Source organism: Malus domestica, chromosome 01 (assembly GCF_042453785.1).
Source record: "Malus domestica chromosome 01, GDT2T_hap1".
Lineage (NCBI taxonomy): Eukaryota > Viridiplantae > Streptophyta > Magnoliopsida > Rosales > Rosaceae > Malus > Malus domestica.
This window is the reverse complement of record NC_091661.1, coordinates 16937372-16958733: the sequence shown is the minus strand read 5'-3', so window position 1 is coordinate 16958733 and position 21362 is coordinate 16937372. Positions and strand designations below refer to the sequence as shown.

General features: G+C 42.1%; 3 protein-coding genes and 1 long non-coding RNA gene across 7 annotated transcripts in view; 1 reads left to right on the top strand and 3 right to left on the bottom strand.

Moving 5' to 3' along the window:
* Positions 1 to 36: 36 nt before the first annotated feature.
* Positions 37 to 18264, top strand: LOC103406208 (SKP1-like protein 21). Of its 3 annotated transcripts, none has more exons than XM_070817840.1 (10): positions 37 to 225; positions 805 to 933; positions 1277 to 1501; positions 1687 to 1878; positions 1965 to 2075; positions 14489 to 14567; positions 14847 to 14947; positions 15045 to 15223; positions 16074 to 16207; positions 17619 to 18264. In XM_070817840.1, exons 2-10 carry the CDS (start codon positions 898 to 900, stop codon positions 17711 to 17713), a joined length of 1152 nt encoding a protein of 383 aa, XP_070673941.1. In that variant the 5' UTR covers positions 37 to 225; positions 805 to 897; the 3' UTR covers positions 17714 to 18264. The 3 variants fall into 3 exon arrangements, with proteins under 3 accessions (XP_070673941.1, XP_070673947.1, XP_070673946.1); XM_070817846.1 differs by lacking the exon at positions 17619 to 18264 and adding an exon at positions 16981 to 17373; XM_070817845.1 differs by lacking the exon at positions 17619 to 18264 and adding an exon at positions 16335 to 16645.
* On the bottom strand, positions 9644 to 10554 carry LOC139193948 (uncharacterized). The gene is made up of 4 exons (XR_011578531.1): positions 10321 to 10554; positions 10140 to 10237; positions 9959 to 10056; positions 9644 to 9783 (listed from the first exon to the last, which is right to left on the bottom strand). It is a non-coding gene; the product is annotated as an uncharacterized lncRNA (long non-coding RNA).
* On the bottom strand, positions 17435 to 20878 carry LOC103417604 (receptor-like protein EIX2). 2 transcript variants are annotated; one of them, XM_029096192.2, is made up of 3 exons: positions 20383 to 20876; positions 17793 to 19239; positions 17435 to 17681 (listed from the first exon to the last, which is right to left on the bottom strand). In XM_029096192.2, the coding sequence occupies exons 1-2, from the start codon at positions 20774 to 20776 to the stop codon at positions 17864 to 17866; spliced, it is 1770 nt and encodes a 589-aa protein (XP_028952025.1). In that variant the 5' UTR covers positions 20777 to 20876; the 3' UTR covers positions 17435 to 17681; positions 17793 to 17863. The 2 variants fall into 2 exon arrangements, with proteins under 2 accessions (XP_028952025.1, XP_008353997.3); XM_008355775.4 differs by having other exon boundaries at positions 17793 to 20878.
* Positions 17553 to 21362, bottom strand: part of LOC103403871 (receptor-like protein EIX2) — a 35801-nt gene continuing 31991 nt past the window's right edge. The window contains exon 3 of the transcript XR_011578509.1: positions 17553 to 17614. The gene's annotated coding sequence lies outside the window, so the exon portion shown is untranslated. The remainder of the gene's footprint in view (positions 17615 to 21362) is intronic.

Sequence of the window (21362 nt, the reverse complement as noted above, 5' to 3'; positions counted from 1 at the left end):
AATCAAAATAAATACAAGAGGTCAGGAAACCCTAACGAAACGCTGACGTGTGATTTGCAGACCTTTTGATTTTTGACGCAATTTCAGTCACACAAGAGTTGCTTTTTTTCTCTTTTTTTTTTTTTTTCTAAAATTTATTCGCAATTTTATCCATTTTTGGGATTCGCCGACAACCGCCAAATCTCTGCAATTCAAAGCTCCCCCTACCTGGAATCCGTACATTTCGTATGTCTCCTTCGTGTTAATTAATTGTCTGTCCTTTTTCTTTTCTTTACCATGTTTTGTTTCTCTTCTGTATGCCTGTTTGGTTGCCCAGAAAGTGCAGGAAAAATGGAAATGATTGAATAGAAAAATGAAATTCCTAAGTACCCTTTAATCCGGAGCTCGGTGAACTAAAATCTTTAGGAAAAACAATCATTTATTGGTAATAACAGTTAGTTTAATCGAGAAATTCAACTAAAATACCAATGAATTGCAATTTTTCTCCCTTGATTTAGAGCAGTATAATCACCAGAATGCTTTTTCATGGACTTGGGAATAAATGGAATTAAGTTTAGTAGAAATATAAATGTAAGTATAGATTTGTTAAGAAAAATTGGAACTTGTATTGTTCATGGCAAGTAAGAGCTGGGTTTATGTTTTGAGAGCGATATTCTAATTTAATCTAGACGACGGAGTGGGGATTGCAAAGGGTGGTTTACTGCCCTGGCTAACTTGGGTTTATGTTAAATTTGTGTAAACTTTAATTTTGGGTAAGGATTTGCATAGAAGGGCTGCTAATTATAATTTTGTTTGACTTAACAGAGTATCAGCAAGTTGTTGCATGAGAAGCATAAAGCTGTTTTCTTTTGCCTGATGCACTCCAGTTTTTAAGCCTCAGAACTTGGGATTGTTCAAATGTCAGAAGGTGACATGACTGTTATTAAACCTGAGGTATTATCACTTTTCCGTACGCATTCTTCGTGATTCTTTTTATGCCCCTTCTTCCTTTTTTTCCACTATGTTATGTCGTCTTTGTCTAGTGTTTAATAGATAAATGCATTATGTTTTCTTTTCTTTGTTGTTCAAGCCATAGTCGAATCAATTGTTTTCTGTTTTTCGTTTCTTTTGAATGCTTGTAGCTGCCTCTACTTGTTGAGTGTTAATTTGCTCTCTCTTTTTGTTTTTGTTTATTTGGAGGGGGTGAAGGTGGGTGGGTTGTTTAACTGTTTTATATTTTTCGTTTACTTTGTAATGTTGGAATTCTAAAGCCACATCGGTGCCAACTCATTCTCAGATGATGAAGTCTTATATCTGGCTTCAGACTACCGACGGTTCAATCCAACAAGTGGAACAAGAGGTTGCCATGTATTGCCCTATGATATGCAAAGAAAATATACAGAAAGGGATGGGAGCTTCCAAGAACCATGCAATATCTCTTCCTGAAAGAGTCAGTACTGCAATGTTGAGCTTAATTCTTGATTACTGCCGGTTTCATCAAGTACCAGGTCGCTCGAACAAGGTTCTACATGTTTTTGGAATGTCATTCTGTTTTCCTTCTTTCTGAGTCTATGCCCTCTGTCTGTTTTGCATAAATTTGAGCTATTGAGGACATTAATCTCCACCTGCACACTGGATTAAATGTTTACTCTGATGCTGGTGTAAACTCGGCACGCTTATATGACTCGGCACCACTCGTTTATGTAGGAATGCAAGGCTTTTGATGAAAAATACATCCGAATGGACACCAAGTTGCTCTGTGAGTTGACTTCAGCTGCTGACAGCCTCCAATTAAAACCATTGGTGGATCTTACTAGTCATGCTCTTGCACGAATAATTGAAGGGAAAACACCTGAGGAGATACGTGAAATATTTCATCTCCCTGATGATCTTACAGAGGTCTCCGATGCTTGAGATATCTGTGTATGCTTAGCAAAAACTTGGTGTTTCTTTGTTGTTTTTAACACCACTAAGAAATCATCCAGGAAGAGAAGTTGGAGCCTTTGAAAAATTCAACTGACGATCCACGCATTCGGCTTTTGAATCGATTATATGCAAGAAAGAGGAGGGAACTTCAGGAAAGAGAGAAATTGAAGGTGAGTTTGGTATTTGATGAATCTGAATTCAAAACGTACTACATAATATGTTTTCTGGCTTTTATACTATGCTAAATAATATATCCTTCTTTTTGGTAGTTGTTTGTACCATACTTGACCAATCCCGAAACTACCGAGCACCGGCTAACGCTATACTGTCAAGGACCCAGAAGAGTTCCCCTCCGACCAGGAGGCCAATCACTACTCGACACGTGTCAAGATTAGAAGCCAATCAGAGCGCAGCACGTGTCAACATCAAGAACCAATCATAACATGACACATGTCAATGTGACAAAGCTACAAGTTTTTCTATAAATAGGGGTCATTCCCCCACAATATTGCCTAATGCCATTTTGTGTTAAATCATTCACAAGAACTCACTAAATTGAGAGCTTGATCCTTTGTACTTGTGTAAGCCCTTCACTACTAATAAGAACTCCTCTACTCCGTGGACGTAGCCAATCTGGGTGAACCACGTACATCCTGTGTTTGTTTCTCTGTCTCTATTCATTTACGTACTTATCCTCACTAGTGACCGAAGCAACCAAGCGAAGGTCACAAAACCTGACACTTTCTGTTGTACCAAAGTCTTCGCTGATTTTGTGCATCAACATTTGGCGCCGTCTGTGGGAAACGACACTTATTCCTACTCTCTTCAGCTGTGTCAAGCTGGTTTCTATCATTCGTACACTTTCTTTTGATCAGGCATCCCTCTCCAACATGGGAAGCGAAGGAAGCCACAGCACACAGAATGACACCCCCCATGCACATAGTGCGAAACAACGAAAGAAGGAAGGAAAACGAGTTCTTCTTCAAGCTAAAGTCGATGAGTTGGAAGCTCAGAACAACAAGATAGCAATGAGGAATGAGGTCCTCCAGGAGCAATATGAGAAGCTCTTCGAGACACTCCACGAAGCTAGGCAAGCTCAGACACGCGAGCTTGTTGCCCCCGTGGAAGTCAACCATCAACTGGGTGCCCTCCAACATGGAGGGTCACATGCATTCGACATAGATATCCCTGATAGGGAACAGATTACCCCTCGACTTGATAATCAACATGAGGCTTCTCTTAACCCAGTTGCTTCGACCCGAACCATGAGAAGTGGAGGGAGACACCTCTTTGCTGAAGGGGCAGAAGGATCGAAAGCCGTCTTTCGCGATTGTCGGGATTTCCTGAAGCAACGTCGAGAGAATTCCATCCATATAAGCTCAAAGATCAATGACCCAAGGATTTCTGAGAGACTCGGTCCCCTGCCACGGCCCGAGCCGGCCACCAATTTGGGGAAGGGGCAACAAGTCCTAGAGAGACATGAGGGTACAGGGGACTCAGAGGTGTTCCGACAGACATACCCTGGAAGCCAGTACAACGAGTCCAGGGAAAAATCACATGCCCTTGATCAAACCTTCCTAATTCCAAGAGGAGATGGAGATTTACGAAAGAAAGCTCCAGTGGCACATAACTCCTCTCAGGACCCCCTTGTCCTACAACTTATTGAGGAAGTAAACAAGTTGAAGGCTGAACGTCAGGCTGAAATACCTGACTGGAACCAACCCAGGCCTGGCCCTCTTACAAGGAGGATCCTCAACACCCCCCTTGAAGCAAAGACAAAGCAAAAGCTTGGCTTGCAACTTGATACTGGAAAAGAGGACCCGATTGAGTACCTTAACCTCTTTGAGTCCACCATGGCATACCGGATGCACACCGACGAAGAGCGATGTCTTCTCTTCCCCTCCACCCTCTCTGGCGGAGCTCTAAATTGGTATTGTCGTCTTACACCTGAGACGGTAGACTCATTTGAGGAATTGAGGAAACTATTTGTTTCCCAACACATTTTCCAAACCGATCGCTTGCACTCTGCAGATGACCTGTACACTATCCGCCAGAAGCCAGACGAGTCATTACGTATGTATGCTGGCCGCTTCAGCCATGAATACTCCCGGTGTGCCGAGGCAGACGACAAGACTGCCCTCAAAGCCTTCACGGCAGGCCTACGTGATTGTTTCTTTAAATACATGATCAATGCCAATACTTGGAAGACTTACTCTGAGGTGATGGCGCAGGCTTATAACCATGCCTCCGCCGAGGCAAAGACATATCAGGAGAAACCCCCTACAACCATCCTTTATCAACAAGTGGGAGGTGGAAGCCAGACTCACCTAAATGAGAAGACCTCGACTTTCCAAACAGCAGTGGCACCTCCCCATGCCTTGCATAATGCTTCGCCGAATCAACAGACATATCAATTTCAAGGCAAGAGGAAGGATTTCCATCCTCACCACTCTCATTTCAGTAAAAAGAGTAAGGGACACTATCCCGATAACCAAGGGTATCGCCACAATAACGCTCGCCCCCAGGCAGTCAATGCAGTGGGTCAAACCCGCGTCAAGATACCCCCTACCCTAAGGTATGAGACATACACGCCCTTGAATGCCACATGCGCGGCCATTTACCCCAGCATAGCTCACCTGATACCAAAGCCAAAGCCGAGGCACCCAGATTACACGCCCCCGAATAACGCGGGCATGTTTTGTTGCTACCATGAGCATAACAGCCATGATAGCGAGAAATGTATCATCCTCCGTGATCGTATTGAAGCTTTGGCACGAGAAGGAAAAATTGATCAATTCCTCCTTCACCCTCAAAGGGATAACCGTAACCAACGCCAGGTGAATGTCATATATTCCATAAGCGGCGGCACACCCATATCTGAATCTTCCAATAGGGCCATGAAAAACAGTGAACGAATTCTGAGGCCTGGTCACCAAGTGTTTCACGTGGAAGACATCAGGGGAGGGAAGTATCAAAAGCCTAACTGGGATCCGATATGTTTCTACCCTGAGGAAGAAAGAGGCATCATCTACCCTCATAACGACCCATTGATCGTGGAGGCTCACATAGCCAACTTTGATGTTCGACGAATCCTCGTAGACACAGGGGCTTCGGTCAATATCATTTTTGCCGAAGCTTTCAGGGCACTCAGTGTAGCTGAACACTTGCTCGATCGCTCGATTTCTCCTCTGATAAGCTTCTCCGGTGATATCGTGCAACCCTTAGGGAGCATACATTTACCCTTTACTATTGGTACAGGCCCTTACACGGCTACCATTACCACTAACTTCCTAGTGGTTGACTGCCCAACGACATACAATGTCATCTTTGGGCGCACAGGCATCAATGATCTCAAGGCTATGGTATCCACGCATATGCTGTTGATGAAATTTCCAACCCCCCATGGCAACGGCTACATCAGAGGAGATCAGCTTAGTGCACGATCATGTTACAACACTTCAGTTAAGCAACAACACTTGCCCGGACCCAAGGAAACCCTGTCTGTACATGACCAAGTCACAAAGACCAGCCTAGATGAAGCGAACTTGGATCTTCCTGATAGCAACAATCAACCCGATGATCCTCGAGATGACTCTTTCACCCAGCAAGCCCAACCTGCTGAAGAGTTGGAGAAGGTACCTATCTCAAGAGATTATCCAGATCGCATGGTGAAGATTGGCACCACATTGTCACCACCCCTTCGGTTAGCATTGATATCTTTTTTGAAAGAGAACACTGAAGTCTTCGCCTGGTCATACGAGGACATGCCAGGCATCTCTCCCGATGTCATCTGTCATCGTTTGAGTATTGACCCCAAGATCAAGCCGGTGAGACAGAAGCGAAGATCTTATGACGCTGAACGATACGAGGCAATGAAAGCAGAAGTTGAAAAACTCAAAGGCATAGGCTTTGTCCGCGAAGTCAATTACCCGACATGGGTAGCAAATGTGGTCCTTGTTAAGAAAAATCCGACCAAAGAAAGTCTTTTGCTTCAAAAGGTCTTGTGGAGAATGTGTGTTGACTACACCGACCTAAACAAAGGGTGTCCGAAAGATAGCTTCCCTCTTCCTCTTATTGACATACTTATAGACTCTACTGCCGGGTGTGAACTCCTGAGCTTCATGGATGCTTACTCAGGATACAACCAAATCCTCATGAACCCTTCGGATCAAGAACACACAGCCTTCACTACCGACAGAGGACTATACTGCTACAAAGTCATGCCTTTCGGCCTAAAGAATGCAGGAGCGACTTATCAGAGACTAGTCAACTCAATGTTCGCCGAGCAGATTGGGAAGAGCATGGAAGTTTACGTTGATGATATGTTAGTCAAGAGCAAACATGCTGACCAACACATCACCAACCTATATGAAACTTTCACTATTTTGAAGAGGTATCGAATGAGGTTAAACCCCAACAAATGTGCCTTCGGCGTAGCCTCTGGCAAATTCTTAGGTTTCATGATTAGCCAACGAGGCATTGAAGCTAATCCCGAGAAGATCAAAGCAATCCTCGACATGAAGGAACCGGTAACTTCAAAGGACATCCAGAGCCTTACTGGCAAGGTGGCAGCCTTAACCAGGTTCATTTCTAAGGCCACAGACAAATGTGCTCCCTTTTTTAAAGCACTTAAGGGAAGTAGGAAGTACATTACATGGACTGATGAATGTGCCGAGGCATTCAAAAACCTCAAGGAGTACATGAGTAAAGCCCCTCTACTCTCCAAGCCCGAGGTAGGAGACATTCTCATTATCTACCTATCGGTATCAGCTTCAGCCGTAAGTTCCGTTCTGATTCGAAAGGATGGGAATATTGAGCGACCTGTCTACTACGCTAGCAAAGCCTTACAAGATGCGGAGACACGGTACTCTAACATTGAGAAATTGGCTCTGGCATTGGTCATGTTTGCTCGAAAACTCCGCCCTTACTTCCAAGCGCACTCCATCATCGTGCTTACCAATTATCCTCTTCGACAGATACTCCAAAGTCCTGACACTTCAGGGCGAATGATCAAATGGGCAATAGCGTTGGGTCAGTTTGACATCTCCTACCAACCAAAGCCAGCTGAGAAGGGCCAAGCAGTAGCAGATTTCATCGCCGACTTCACATATCCTGTTGACATTGCTTCTACACCTGAAGCAGTAGCTTCATTACCATCGGAAGCTCAGAAGGTAGAATCAACGACCTCAGCATGGAGTCTGTATGTTGATGGCTCATCCAACCAACAGGGCTGTGGAGCGGGACTAGTCTTGACTACGCCCGACAAAGTAGCAATGGAGTATGCTCTTCGTTTCAAATTCAAGGCATCAAACAATGAGGCCGAGTATGAAGCCCTTCTAGCAGGATTACGTTTGGCCAAACACCTCGGGGTTAAACAAATTGATATTTTCAGTGACTCCCAATTAGTGGTCAACCAGGTTACCAACAACTTTGATGCTAAGGACAGCTCCATGGCAGCATATCTTGCGCAAACACAACTTTTGCTCAAGCACTTCCACTACCAGATCACCCAAGTTCCTCGAGCGACAAACAGTCATGCAGACGCCCTGGCTCGCCTCGCCTCAGCTGTGGAAGACAAGATTGGAAGAAAAATTCATGTCGAACTGTTGGCAACACCAAGCACCATGGCCGCAGAAGTATGCAACTTACAACAGGGGGATAGTTGGATCACCCCGATCTATAATTTCCTTGCTCATGGCACCCTCCCAAATGATAAAGTCCAGGCTAAGCAAATTCGATACAAGTCTACCCGCTACCTGATCATCAATGATCAACTCTATAAGCGAGGTTTTAGCCTGCCATACTTAAGGTGTCTTACGCCTGCCGAGGCGGAAATCGTCCTTCGGGAAATACATGAGGGAGTCTGTGGAGATCATGCTGGATCTCGGTCCCTAGCACACAAGACTTTTCGCCAAGGATATTACTGGCCAACACTCCACCAGGATGCCATCAAAGTATCCCGCTCATGTGACAAATGTCAACGATATGCGGCTATTCCTCATTCCCCTCCAGAGCCTCTTACTCCTATGATCAGCCCTTGGCCCTTCGCCCAGTGGGGACTTGATTTGATCGGCCCAATGCCGGCAGGGAAGGGCAAAGTCTGTTACGCAGTCGTTGCAGTGGACTACTTCACAAAGTGGGCCGAAGTAGAACCCTTGGCAACCATTACTGAGGCAAAGATAGAAGACTTCGTGTGGAAGAACATCCTTTGTAGATTCGGCATTCCCAATGCGATAGTCACTGAAAATGGGCGACAGTTTGACAACAAGAAGTTCAGGTTGTTCTGCTCTAAGTTCAACATCAACTTATGCTTTGCCTCTCCAGCTCATCCCCAGTCTAATGGACAAGTTGAGGCCATCAACAAAATAATCAAGCGCACTTTGAAAACCAGCTTGGACAAAGCTAAAGGCTGTTGGCCAGAATTTGTACCCCAAGTTCTTTGGTCATATCGCACTTCATATCGGACTTCAACAGGAGAAACTCCATTCTCACTTGCCTTTGGCACAGAGGCGGTTGTCCCTGTTGAGCTCGAGCAAGCAACATTCCGAGTCCAGAACTACATTCAAAGTGAAAATGACAAACAACTCACCCTCAACTTGGATTTAGTCGAGGAACACAGAAACCAAGCTCACTTGAGGAATGTCGCCTACAAGCAGCGCATCTCCAACTATTATGACTCTAGGGTCAAGCCTCGTTCTTTCAAAATAGGAGACTGGGTCTTAAAGAAAAGATTACTCTGCGACAGAGTCCCGAGTGAAGGCACACTTAGTCCAAACTGGGATGGACCGTATGAAGTCATTGGCATCAGTCGCCCTGGCTCTTACACACTTAGAAGCTCCGATGGCAAGACCCTTGGCCATCCATGGAACGCTGATCACTTGAAGTACTACTACAAATAGACTCACGATGTACAAGTGTTGAGCTATAGTCGTTCGGCATCCTATGTAATGAAGGCCATTTGGCAATGAATTCAATAAAGAGTCACTACAAAACAAGCAAATGAAGACCGTGTCAAGCGCCAAAAAAAAAAAAAAAAAAAAAAAACAGCTTCATCCAAAAAGCTTCACCCGAAAAGCTTCACCTCCAAAGCTTCACCCACAAAGCTTCACCTAAAAAGCTTCACCCAAAAAGCTTCACCATCAAAGCTTCACCTAAAAAGCTTCACCCAAAAAGCTTCACCTAAAAAGCTTCACCCAAAAAGCTTCACCCGAAAAGCTTCACCTAAAAAGCTTCACCCAAAAAGCTTCACCCGAAAAGCTTCACCTAAAAAGCTTCACCCACAAAGCTTCACCTAAAAAGCTTCACCCAACAAGCTTCACCCGAAAAGCTTCACCTCCAAAGCTTCACCTACAAAGCTTCAACACAAAACCTTGCTCCAAATAAACAAATTTTGTTCACAAAACCCAAGATGCCCTTGAACTTGTACAAAAACACTTGGGTAAACATAAACATTTTTTGTTTTACACCCACAAGGGCCCACAATTTTCCTTCTTATTTATTCACTTATATATGTTCCCAAACATATTATAATAGATCCAACAACAAGCCAAAGTCCCAAATTTCATAATGGACAAAAGTACAAGCAATTCATCAATAATGAAGGTGCTACAAAAATTGGAATCTGCCCCAAAATAGAAATCCAACCCAAGAGACTTTTTCTCTCTCTCCCTCTTCCGCCTCCTTTCATCTATCACATTTCTGCAACCTCTGCTCTTCTCCAATGGAGCTGAATTTTGGACACCCTATAGTTCTTGAGCATATGAACAACTTTCAAGAAGGAACCATTTCTGTTTGAGCGACGGAAATTAAAGTGTTGAAGCTCCAAACATGATAGTCGGCTTCTTGCAGATTTCGAAGCTGTTGTGATGTTTCGAAGATCTGGAAATATTTAACCGTTAGTTCATCCTGAATTTTTGATATGTTATGAAAGAGTCGATGAGGAACAACTTCAATGAAGAAAGCATACCGATCTGAACAAGAGAAAATGGAGTTTCGAAACTCACAACAAATCTGACGGGTTGACAGACAAATAATAACCAGTCATTCATCATACCTGAGTTTCTTGAGTTATACAGCTCCGAGGGATCTCAAATTTGGATATGTTGTAGTTCACAAGCTGAGGAACAACTTCAATGAAGAAAGCATACCGATCTGAACAAGAGAAAATGGAGTTTCGAAGCTCACAACAAATCTGACGGGTTGACAGAAAAATAATAACCAGTCATTCATCATACCTGAGTTTCTTGAGTTATACAGCTCCGAGGGATCTCAAATTTGGATATGTTGTAGTTCATAAGCTGAGGAACAACTTCAATGAAGAAAGCATGCTGATCTGAGCAAGAGAAAATAGAGTTTCAAAGCTCACAACAAATCTGACGGGTTGACAGACAAATGATAAACAGTCACTCATCATACCTGGATTTCTGGAGTTGTACTGCTCCGATGGCTCTCCAATTTGGATATGTTGTAGTTAAGGAATTAACGAACAACTTTCATGAAGACAACTTTGTGATTCGACCTACAGATGATGGTGTTATGTTGAAAAACAATTCCGGTTGTTAGGGGAAATGAAAAACAATTCCACCAAAGAAACATCATTATGATGTTTCATCATTATGGTGTTTTCATCATTATGATGCTTTCATCATTGTGATGCTTCCATCATTGTGATGCTCCCATTATGATGTTAATGCACCAACGGTTACACCTTCTGCAATTCCACTTATTCGGGCCTAGCAACCTTCATAAACAAAATCTATGAAGAAAAAGTCCGGGGCTACCACTTAGAAAACAAAAGAATGAAGTTTTGGTACTTACGACATGGACTATTAGCAAGACACCTCATTCGTCAACTCCCTCGACTAGAGACTTGGGGGACTCCCACCATATGATACTACGCCTTGGTACTCAAAAGTTCGTGACTACTCAGTGACTTGGATTTTTCAAGTCTCCAACCGAGAAGTTTTCCTCACTCGGGAAATTAAGGGAACACTACCTCAAACTACATGCTTCACTCACAAAGCTTCAACAATACAGGTTTCAACAAAAGCAAAAATTCAAAGAACTTTATGAAGAAGGCTTTGGTGTATTTAACACAATATGTTGAAATGAAGCAAAGCTTATTTATTAATATTTTCGATAAGCCACAAATATGTACATATACATGAGTCAAAATAAACAAACAAAAGGGAGCCTTCACAAAAGGGGAAGTCTCAGCAGTCGGTAGAGCCCCAGAAAGAGAAAGCACCGGAGGGTGGTTATCCGGAGCCTCAGTACTTGACAAAACCCCAGAAGGAGGAGGCATTGGAGGTTCATCATTTGAAGCTTCATTACCAGGTACAGCCCCAGAGGACGAAGGCAATAAATGCCTTTGGAACAAACCCACAAACCGCTGATGATCAAGTAAAACCTTACCATCAGATTCCTTCATCTGGTCAAGCTTCCTCTTCATGTTTGTAGCATAGTCATGGGCGAGCCGGTGCAACTGCTTATTCTCATGCTTGAGCCCTCTAATCTCCTGTTTGAGACTCATCACTTCAGCAGCCAATGATTCAACTTGGCGGGTTCTAGCAAATAGGCGTTGGGCCATATTAGACACAGAACCTGCACACTGAACACTAAGAGCCAGAGAGTCCTTAACAGCCAACTCATCAGACCGTTTGGAAAGTAGTCTGTTATCTTTGGGAGTGAGAAGGTTCCTGGCCACCACTGCAGCGGTCATATCATTCTTCATCACAGAATCCCCAACGGTAAGAGGACCAGTAGGGGATATGAAGGATGGGCGCCATATGTTGTCTAGAGAAGGCATGGCTGTCTCTTCTCCAAGGTTCAAGTCAAAACGACGGTCGGAGGGTCCAGACATTTTCAAATGTGTTGAAGAAGGAAGAGGTCAGACAAATCAAGATCTTAGAAGTGCAAGAAATGAGCTTCTACTGGTAGAGATTCAAGTGTGCTGTGGAACTTAATGCCAGCCTCTATAAAAATCTGCACTCGACGGAGCTTCAGAAATCGAAGAGGCGTTTGGTTTCTCAAAAGCTGGGCTGCTCAGAGACCACGAGGGCCGATCTCAGAAATCGAAGAGGCGAATGCTTTCTCAAAAGCTGGGCTGCTCAGAGACCACGAGGGCCGATCTCAGAAATCGAAGAAGCACCTGCTTTTGCAGCCTCGTCAGCACCTGTCACATGCACAATCAGCTTTGCGGAAATTACGGGCAATCTGTCGAAGATTTCTGGTGAAGTAGAAAGCACGTGAATCTTACTGATCAATCACCGCTCTCCATATGCACCATCAACTCCTCGGGTACCACATATAACTTTGTCAAAGATCTCTGACAAAGTTTAGGCACGAGAATTTCGAAGTGCCAGCTACCCTACTATTACCCATAAGGGTAAAGGAACAGCACCACTGCTTGACAACTGGAAAGTCCCTATGTGTGTCGACCTCCGTGTTTTGTGGCAAGACAGGTTGGCAAGAACGACCAACCTTTACTCACATTCGAGAAAAGACTCCCAACATAATTACTTTCTCAAAAACCGGAGTAGCACCGCTTTCCGAATCTCGAGAGTCAGATCCTCGACGGGATTGCTTGTTCGAAAACCGAAGAGGCACAACTCTCAGAACTTCGAGAGCCAGATTTCCTTAGATAAAGCTTGTCTGTAATCTCCACACGTAATATCAGCTTTCCAGATACCACATACCACTTTTTCAAAGTGCTCTGACAAAATTAAAACACGTGAAGCTGGCAGCTCCCACTACATTGCTGTGACCAAGAAGGGTAAAGGAATAGCATTACTACTTGTTATTGGGAAATCCCTATATACATTGACCTCCCTCCTCAACGGACAGGCAAACCTGCAAAAATGCTCAACCCTTTCTCGCATTCGAAAAGGCACCCTCAACATAACCTCTCGAAATACTCAGCTTTATTTCCCCCCGATAATACCTCAGCAAATAAGCCACACCAAGAACAAGAGTATCTCATATCATCAGGGTCGAAAGCAGGAGTATCCCATATCATGCTTTCTCCCTGTCTTTGTCTTTGTCCTTGTCCACACCTGCAGGACAAGGAGAAAGAGAGCAGTCAGTCGGAACCTGAAATCAAACCTCCAATTTGGAACTGACTGCCTGGAGCCTTTGCCTGGTTGCTTACTTAGCATTGCTCTCGAGTACTCATCCTCAACTGCTGTCAAGGTCACGAATTCCACCGGCAAATACCTCATGACAGTTGATCAGATATTGGCTCTTTACACTGAAGCTGCCAAGCGTGGATGAGTCACTATGAAGGAATGTTCTGAAGGACCATTTAAATGCAAAGGTTGCACACCACTTCTGCCATGCAAAAGATTGAAGCAGAAGGTTCAACGGTGAGCTGAAACAGATCACTACAGCACGACACCTTTCCATACCACATTCATTATTCCGTCAACAGCAAAAGTATCCCATATCATCAAGGTCGAACGTACTCTAGATTTGATGGACTTGTTTTGACCCTCAAATTTTTGAGTCGGCCTTATACTCTGAAGGGCACCAGAAAACCCTCCAGCACAGTTCAAGAATAAGCCTGTGGAAAGTTACTTCTTCAAAAGCAAAAGTATCTCATATCATCTCTTATCCATTTGCTTCTCCTTATCCTGGCAGTTGAATGAGAGACAAGGAGAATGAGAACAATCAACCGGAAGCCGACGTCAAACCTCTGATCCTGGGTTGCTTACTTGGAAGTTTGACTGCTTACCTTGTCTGTCACCTCTTTCGGCAGATCTCCTAACTCGGCGACTTGGGGGACTCCTACTATAGGGTTTGTATCACACTTGACTAAGCCCGAAACTACAACTAAGCTTCAAGTGAAATTGATACATTACCTTGTGCGTCAACATCAGCTAAGTACACCATTCCTGGATGGAGGAAAGGTACTTCCAGAGAAGGGCAGATGAAGATCAGACCACACTTCGGTACTTAGAAGTTTCGTGATTACTCAAGGGATTGGATCTTGCAAGTCCCCAACCGAGGAGCTTCCCTCACTCGGGAACTTAGGGGAGCACTGTTTGTACCATACTTGACCAATCCCGAAACTACCGAGCACCGGCCAACGCTATACTGTCAAGGACCCAGAAGAGTTCCCCTCCGACCAGGAGGCCAATCACTACTCGACACGTGTCAAGATTAGAAGCCAATCAGAGCGCAGCACGTGTCAACATCAAGAACCAATCATAACATGACACATGTCAATGTGACAAAGCTACAAGTTTTTCTATAAATAGGGGTCATTCCCCCACAATATTGCCTAATGCCATTTTGTGTTAAATCATTCACAAGAACTCACTAAATTGAGAGCTTGATCCTTTGTACTTGTGTAAGCCCTTCACTACTAATAAGAACTCCTCTACTCCGTGGACGTAGCCAATCTGGGTGAACCACGTACATCCTGTGTTTGTTTCTCTGTCTCTATTCATTTACGTACTTATCCTCACTAGTGACCGAAGCAACCAAGCGAAGGTCACAAAACCTGACACTTTCTGTTGTACCAAAGTCTTCGCTGATTTTGTGCATCAACAGTAGTCATTATTGAACCTTCCATACTTTTCAGAATGCCGAGCTCGAAGAAGAGCAAAACGATGATCGTTCAGTTGATGAACTCTTGTCATTCATTAATGGAGAAATTGGAGGTATACCTGAGTAATTGCTCTCTTATTCCTTGACTGCATAGTTATTGTTAATTGAGAAATTGGATTTATCATTGAGTAGGTTGTAGTTCCAACGAGCAAATTGCACAATGCACACTTGATCCTAATGTTTTTCAGGATTGCATTAGCCCACATTATACTGTACTTGGAAGTACTTAAGATTCCCTTAAATGGGATTTGAAGTGTAGTGTCTTAGTCGACTATTTTTACTTTATTTCCTTTTGAAGGCCTCATTGGAGGTAAGGAAATTATGTGTCACAGATTCCAAAGGGATTAAAACTTCCAAGAACAAAAAGAAGAATCGCAGGAGAAAAGATCAGCAGAAAAGCACGTGTCTATATGAGGCCAATGAGCTCCATGAGGTTTGAATCACTAATTCGGTCTTGAACTTGTACATTTCCGCTTGAGTTGTTGGGTAGCTAATTTTTCTTCATTTTTCTTTTCGCCCAAATGTTTTAGGTGTCAAGCAATCTTAACTTTGCTTGCCCCAGTGATCAACTCAACAAATTTACGCCTAGTTCTAGTTTGACATTAAAGCTACAAGATCTAAAGGATGATAGGGTGGATGATATGATTGGGTTTGATGATGGTGATATTGACGATGAGATTGATCCGGCATTGAAGGAAAAAATTGATAGGTTTGTCTGCAACTATTTTGGGTTATTACACGGTTTGCAATATAATATTATCTTTTTTAATTTTAGTGGATGAAAAAAAATATATATATCACGTTGAGCAACATGTGGAAGAAAAAGTACTGAATTGAACTCGGTGGTAATAACTTTGTCGATGATGACTTTAGTTATGGAAAGCTTAAGGAAACAGAATGGTGGATCTCATTATGGTGCAACTTCGTTGCTTTATTTTTGTTTTATTTTTTATTTTATTTTTATGAAATTGAAGATATGCAATTAGAAGATGAAATTTGATACCTGCAAAAGAATTTCAAAGTGTCATTTGTTTTCAATGTTGCAGAGTTTGCTTAAAAACTAAATAGCTATTAATGTAGTGGTATTTCTCCACTTCTTTTTTAAACTGTCCCATGTTCAAATCCACTCCTCACCCAGCTAAGAAGATGAAAAAGGTTGCTTAAAAAAGTTGGTCTGTGATAAAAATGAGTAAACATTGGGGATATTGTTTTGCCTTTGCTAGCTCTTTATGGTGGCTTTGAGAGATGTTGGTTTTTAGTTTTCTGTGTGCAATAGTTGTTTGGACATATTAAATAAATATTTGTTTATGTTTATAAAGAAAAATAGCTCTCATTCTGGTCATCACCATTAAGCATCTGTTGTGAAACATGGTTCCGGCCGCCCACTCTTCTGGTTCTGCAAGTCTTTTTCTCTCGTCGGTATTATTTTATTTTCTGATAAGGATGTAACTGGAATTTCAAGTTGCATCCTCCACCATGGTTCTGCATGTAAATACGCAATTTATAGGGACAAAACTTGTTCTTGCTAATGTTACATATTTTCTTAAATCGTTATTCAGGGAGGTTGAAGATTTTGCTCGGAGGTTAAATTCAGACTGGCCTGAAAGGATGCAAGAGATCCTATCTTTGGGTCAGGAAAGGAGGCCTGTACCATTTTCCATTAATGGAAACAGTTCTTTCAGAAGATATGCTTGTATGATCTCTTTCTTCTTACTTTTTTGTTTCCTTCCGAAAGCTTCTACCATTGTTTTTTTCCTGATACATAATCTCTTGTCACATAAGTAAATCTGTGCTAAGGTATTTTCGTTTCTTTTGGTAAGGTTACAAATGCTTTACATGTTTCTCCTTTCAACTAGCTTTTGAACCTAATGACATGCCATTTTCCTTAAGACCAAGGGTGGAGGGCGAATGCTAATCCCGGTGGGTCTGTGAAACTTACCTATGCAACCCGAAAAGAAATTGTTTTTCAACATTCCTCTTTACTATATGATATCCGTAAAAGCATATAGTTGTGGAGCGAAAGTTGGAAAGTATAATCTGTTTCCCTGTCTCCTACATGTGGTTTTCCAAAATCTCTTTTTTTTTTCTTTCATGGGCTGATTGATATTATGCATTAGAATTTCTTTTCGTATTCCTGGTTATTCATAATTGGCTGTTCTGTTTCTGTCACGTTCTTATTTTACCAAGTGAGGGGAATTGATATGGATATCGTTATTTCCTCCCTTCCCTTTTCAGTCAAGTTAGCTGTGCATTAGCTATTTGATTAGTGATATTCCCTCACTCAGACAAGCTTAATTCCACTAGTATTGTACCAATCCTGAATGTTTGATCAATATTCGAATACACTATTTTATCTGCTTCTGCATCGTTCTACTGAAGGATCAGAACAAGCCACAAACAATAAACTGTAGAGCACTTATTCAGCATTACATTCCCTTTTACTCATCTTACCTCTCGTGCATACAGGAGTACATCCAGAGTGGAAACGGCTCGAACAAAACTCTTATCAGCCATAGGCTGGAACAATTTTGACCAGATGCTAACAGGCTACCAAGAGTTCCAATTCTCATTTATTTGGACCCAAGCATAATTATTTTTTCCTTTCTTCATAATTTAATCTTCTTATTTTGTTGGGGTAATTAGCTGGAGTCGGATTTTGGGGGCTACTGTTTGGTATGTTAGGGCAACAAATAAATAAAAAAAAAAATAATTTTGCCTTTGTTTTCATGAGCCAAACTTGTTCGTTTATCACAAGCTTGTATGAGATTACACAAACTGGTCGTCTCACTTATTTTTGAATTTGTTTAACAAGTTCAATGTAGTTTTGAAATTTTAATTCATGTCCATTGTTTAGTGGCACTCTTTTTGGTCTTCGTTTAGTGCCACTCTTTTTAGTCTCTTGCACACAGCTCTTCAATCCTGGCTTTCAATTTGGAACGCAGTCTATTCATCCATTAATTCATAACAAATTGGGAAAAATTGAAACTAAAACCATAAATACTTGTGTAAAATTACAACTCGACAATGAACCAAATACATTTCCCACTCATGAATTTGGAGAAATTCCACCACAACTTAAAAGTTATTGCATTCTTCTTCTTCAGGCTCCTTCTCAAACCGAAAGCCGAAAGGGTTAGCATGTCGTACCAAAGAAGCCGATGGACGAGCTACAAAAATTCAAGTAAATTACAGGCGTTAGCCGTTAGCCGGGAGTTTAAAAAGAGAGGAGGACATGTATGTTAATTGCAGTATTATTCATTATGCGACAGTATACTTACAGCTTATTCATCGAGCATTCTTCGTTGCTTGAGCAATGCCACCTTGACATAAAGCCAATCATTTAAACCATTCAAGAGCTTGAAGTATGTGTATCTCCATGACCTGTCAATATCAAACTCCCACAAACTCCCCAGAATCCAACGACAAATCCAAGCCCCAAACTCACGTAAAATCCAGTTGTTATAAACCCGTCATTATCTTCATCTTGATTCTTAACCACTGGTTGCTCTGCCGGCGTTGTTTCCTCAGGAAAACACGTCTGAAGTGGAATTCCACAAAGGAGAGGATTTCCCGCAAAAACAGAGGGCTCATAGGTTTGAAGCTGAGACCCCATGGGAATTTTTCCAGACAGGTGGTTGTTGGACAAGTCCAACTTACCAAGGCCAGATATTCCGAAAAGACTTGTTGGAATTGTACCATGTATTTGGTTGTTTGACAAATCAAGCAAATCTAAAGATTGCAACTTCCCGATTTTTGGAGTTATTTGACCTGTTAAGTTGTTTCTTGACAGGTTTAAAAAAACTAACCCCACAAGATCAGTGATTTCACTAGGAATCTCCCCCGTTAATCGGTTACTTGATAGATGAATACTCTTTACAAGCCCCAAAGTACTTTTGTATTTGGACATTATGCCTTTCCATATCAAGGATGCCTCGTCGTCATACAGAAAAGCGAGACCACTCGAGGATACATTATAGTAATGACTGATAGTTAGACTTGAACTTCCTCTTAGAGCCAAATTAGTCAAACTGTTGAGACATTTGGGTATACTTCCGGAGATGTTATTCATCGAGAAATCCAAAATTTGAATGCTTCCCATATTACACAACTGTGATGGAATGCTTCCATAGAAGTGATTAGAACGGAGGATAAGGATAGTCAAATTTGGAAGTCCAACCCCTAACCATTTAGGTATCAAACCTGATAATTTATTTTCTCCAACATCAAAAACCATGAGACTTGTACAGTTCTCCAAAGATGAAGGCAATTCTCCCACAAATCCATTATTGTTTAGGTTCAATGTTTGAATTGATAATAAAGAGCCCATTGTGGTAGGAAGTCTCCCAAAAAAACGGTTGTCACTCAAATCAAGAATTAAAAGATTTTTGAAATGAGTCCAGCAATCGGGAAGTTCTCCATGTAAATGGTTGCTCGAGAGATCAAGCAATCTTAAATGACTTGCGTTAACTGGAAGCAAGAAAGAAAACAACCCTGAAAATTTATTGTGGGAGAGAAAGAGGGATGACGAGGCTTTCAATAGGAAAGGAGGGACTTGACCTTCCAATTGGTTCCAACTCAAATTTAGTTGACGAGAGAAACATACAAAATTGATTTGCGAGTTTGGAATTGTTCCTCTGATTTGGTTGTTGGAGAGATCTACATAACCAATTTCACGAGCATGAGACAGCCTTTCCCAAAACCAACTTGGAAGGATATCAGAAATTCCTGCATTAGAAATATCAAGGCTCCAATAACTTTTCTGAGTTTGAAGCCAATTTGGAAAATGTGGACCCATCTTGCAAGACCCCAAGATTATATAATCCAATTGGAAGGGAGGAACCCATTTAGAATGGAAGTTTAAAGTTAGTGAGGTAGAGGACAGATACAAAGATCTTAATCTGGAGAGACCCGAGAAATGACTTTCTGAAATCACCCCTTCAAATTGGTTAGAAGAGAGATCTAGATATGCAAGAGAGCTCATGTTTCCAATGACATCGGGAAATAAGCCAGTTAACTGGTTGTAAGAGAGGTCAAGATGAACAAGGCTGGAATTATATTTGGACAACCAAAGAAATATGGAAGAAGTGAGTTGGTTGTAACTGAGATCAACATGAGCAAGAGATTTAGAAGAATTTATGTTAAAAAGAGTACTGGAATGAATTAGAGGAGAAGGAAGACCACAATTAGACAGAGACAAGTTTGTAAGTTTAGGATGCTTATTAACTGCTTCCATCCAGTCAGGAACATTACTGAGATTGCTGTAACTCAGGTCCAAATATGTTAAAGCAGAAAGATGAGGCAGCCATGAATTCAGATTTTCTACATTAGCAAAGTTATTGTATTTGAGATCAAGATGAACAAGGCTGGCATTGTATTTGGACAACCAAAGAAATATGGAAGAAGATGTGAGTTGGTTGTAACTGAGATCAACATGAGCAAGAGATTTAGAAGAATTTATGTTAAAAAGAGTACTGGAATGAATTAGAGGAGATGGAAGACTGCAAGAAGACAGAGACAAGTTTGTAAGTTTAGGGAGCTTACTAACTATTTCCAACCAGTCAGGAACATTACTAAGATTGTTGAAACTCAGGTCCAAATATATTAAAGAAGAAAGACGAGGCAACCATGAATTCAGGTTTTCTATATTAGCAAAGTGATTGGATCTGAGATCAAGATATTGCAAGTGGGTAAGGTTTCCGATCTGAGTTGGAATTCGACCACCAAAAGAAGCATCCCAGAGACCGAGGTGTCTTAAATTGGAAAGAGAACCAATGAAATCTGGAAGCTGGGTCCCAGTGAAGTTAACGGAAGAAAAGTCCAAATATTTCAAATGCTTCAACTCAATTAGTTTAGGACTCATCATTTTACCTTGAAAGTAATATTCGGGATACTCCTGCTGTTCTTTCTGTTGAAGTGAGTAAACTTCATTCATATGATTCCATCCAAGATCAAGTTGAGCAACATGGTTGGTTCGGTTGCTGCAGTGGATGCCAAGCCATTTGCAACAATCTTGCTTGTGTTCTTCTCTTCCCCAGGAGGAGAGGAGATTGTAGTCATCAATCAGACCTTGTTTGAAAGAAAGGAGTGCTTCCCCTTCACTCTCTATGCACCTCGTCACCACCCGGTGGCCAATTGCTCCGAAACCGAAAGAAACATTATAGAATCCAGAGGATAGGGAAGGGTTGAAACATTGTAGAAAAAGTAGAACCACAATGGAAGTGTGAAAGAGTTTCTTCAAGCACCTGATTCCGTCATTCTCCATCTTAATTCAACAAAATCAAGGCAAAGATGATTGAAGAATGAAGAAGAAGAAGTGTACAATCAGTATTGATTTAGGAGCACAAGGAAAGATGCGAGTGTATTATAAGGCTGGGTGACTACGTAATAGTTCACAATACGATCCACACACTGAGTTGTCTTGATTCAGATGGTCAAGTATGGAACATGTGTGAGTGGACCACCTACTTTTCTGTAGGTAGGTGTAGTAATTAGACGTTGACTCTTCTCTCCAAAATAATGACAAAGCCTGCAACAATCAACACAATTCCGCGTTGATTGTTTCATTCTGTTTACATTTTTTAAGTCTTTTTGTATTTTGTGGAATTAGAAACTTGTCGTCCGGCTGCCGGTCCAGAAACGTGGCCTCGTACGTCGGCCTCGGGTTCATGAAGAAGTAGGGGTCCCAGAACTTGACCCCACGGACGGTGGTCCCGTAGAACATGCTCTGCTTACAGTCGACCGCCACGGGGACGATCCTATCGCTCATCTCTGCGAACAAAGCGCTGAGTCGCAGCAGGAACGGCTCACGACACGTGGTCTCTCAGGACAAATTATTCAATTAATCATTC

Excerpts from the sequence above, each read along its gene's own strand:
- LOC103417604 (XM_008355775.4), bottom strand. The coding sequence starts at position 20,776 with ATGGAGAATGACGGAATCAGGTGCTTGAAGAAACTCTTTCACACTTCC.
- LOC103406208 (XM_070817840.1), top strand. The coding sequence starts at position 898 with ATGTCAGAAGGTGACATGACTGTTATTAAACCTGAG. Across the intron at positions 2,076-14,488 it reads AGGAAAGAGAGAAATTGAAG|AATGCCGAGCTCGAAGAAGA; the intron begins GTGAGTTTGGTA and ends CATACTTTTCAG. Across the intron at positions 14,568-14,846 it reads CATTAATGGAGAAATTGGAG|ATTCCAAAGGGATTAAAACT; the intron begins GTATACCTGAGT and ends TATGTGTCACAG.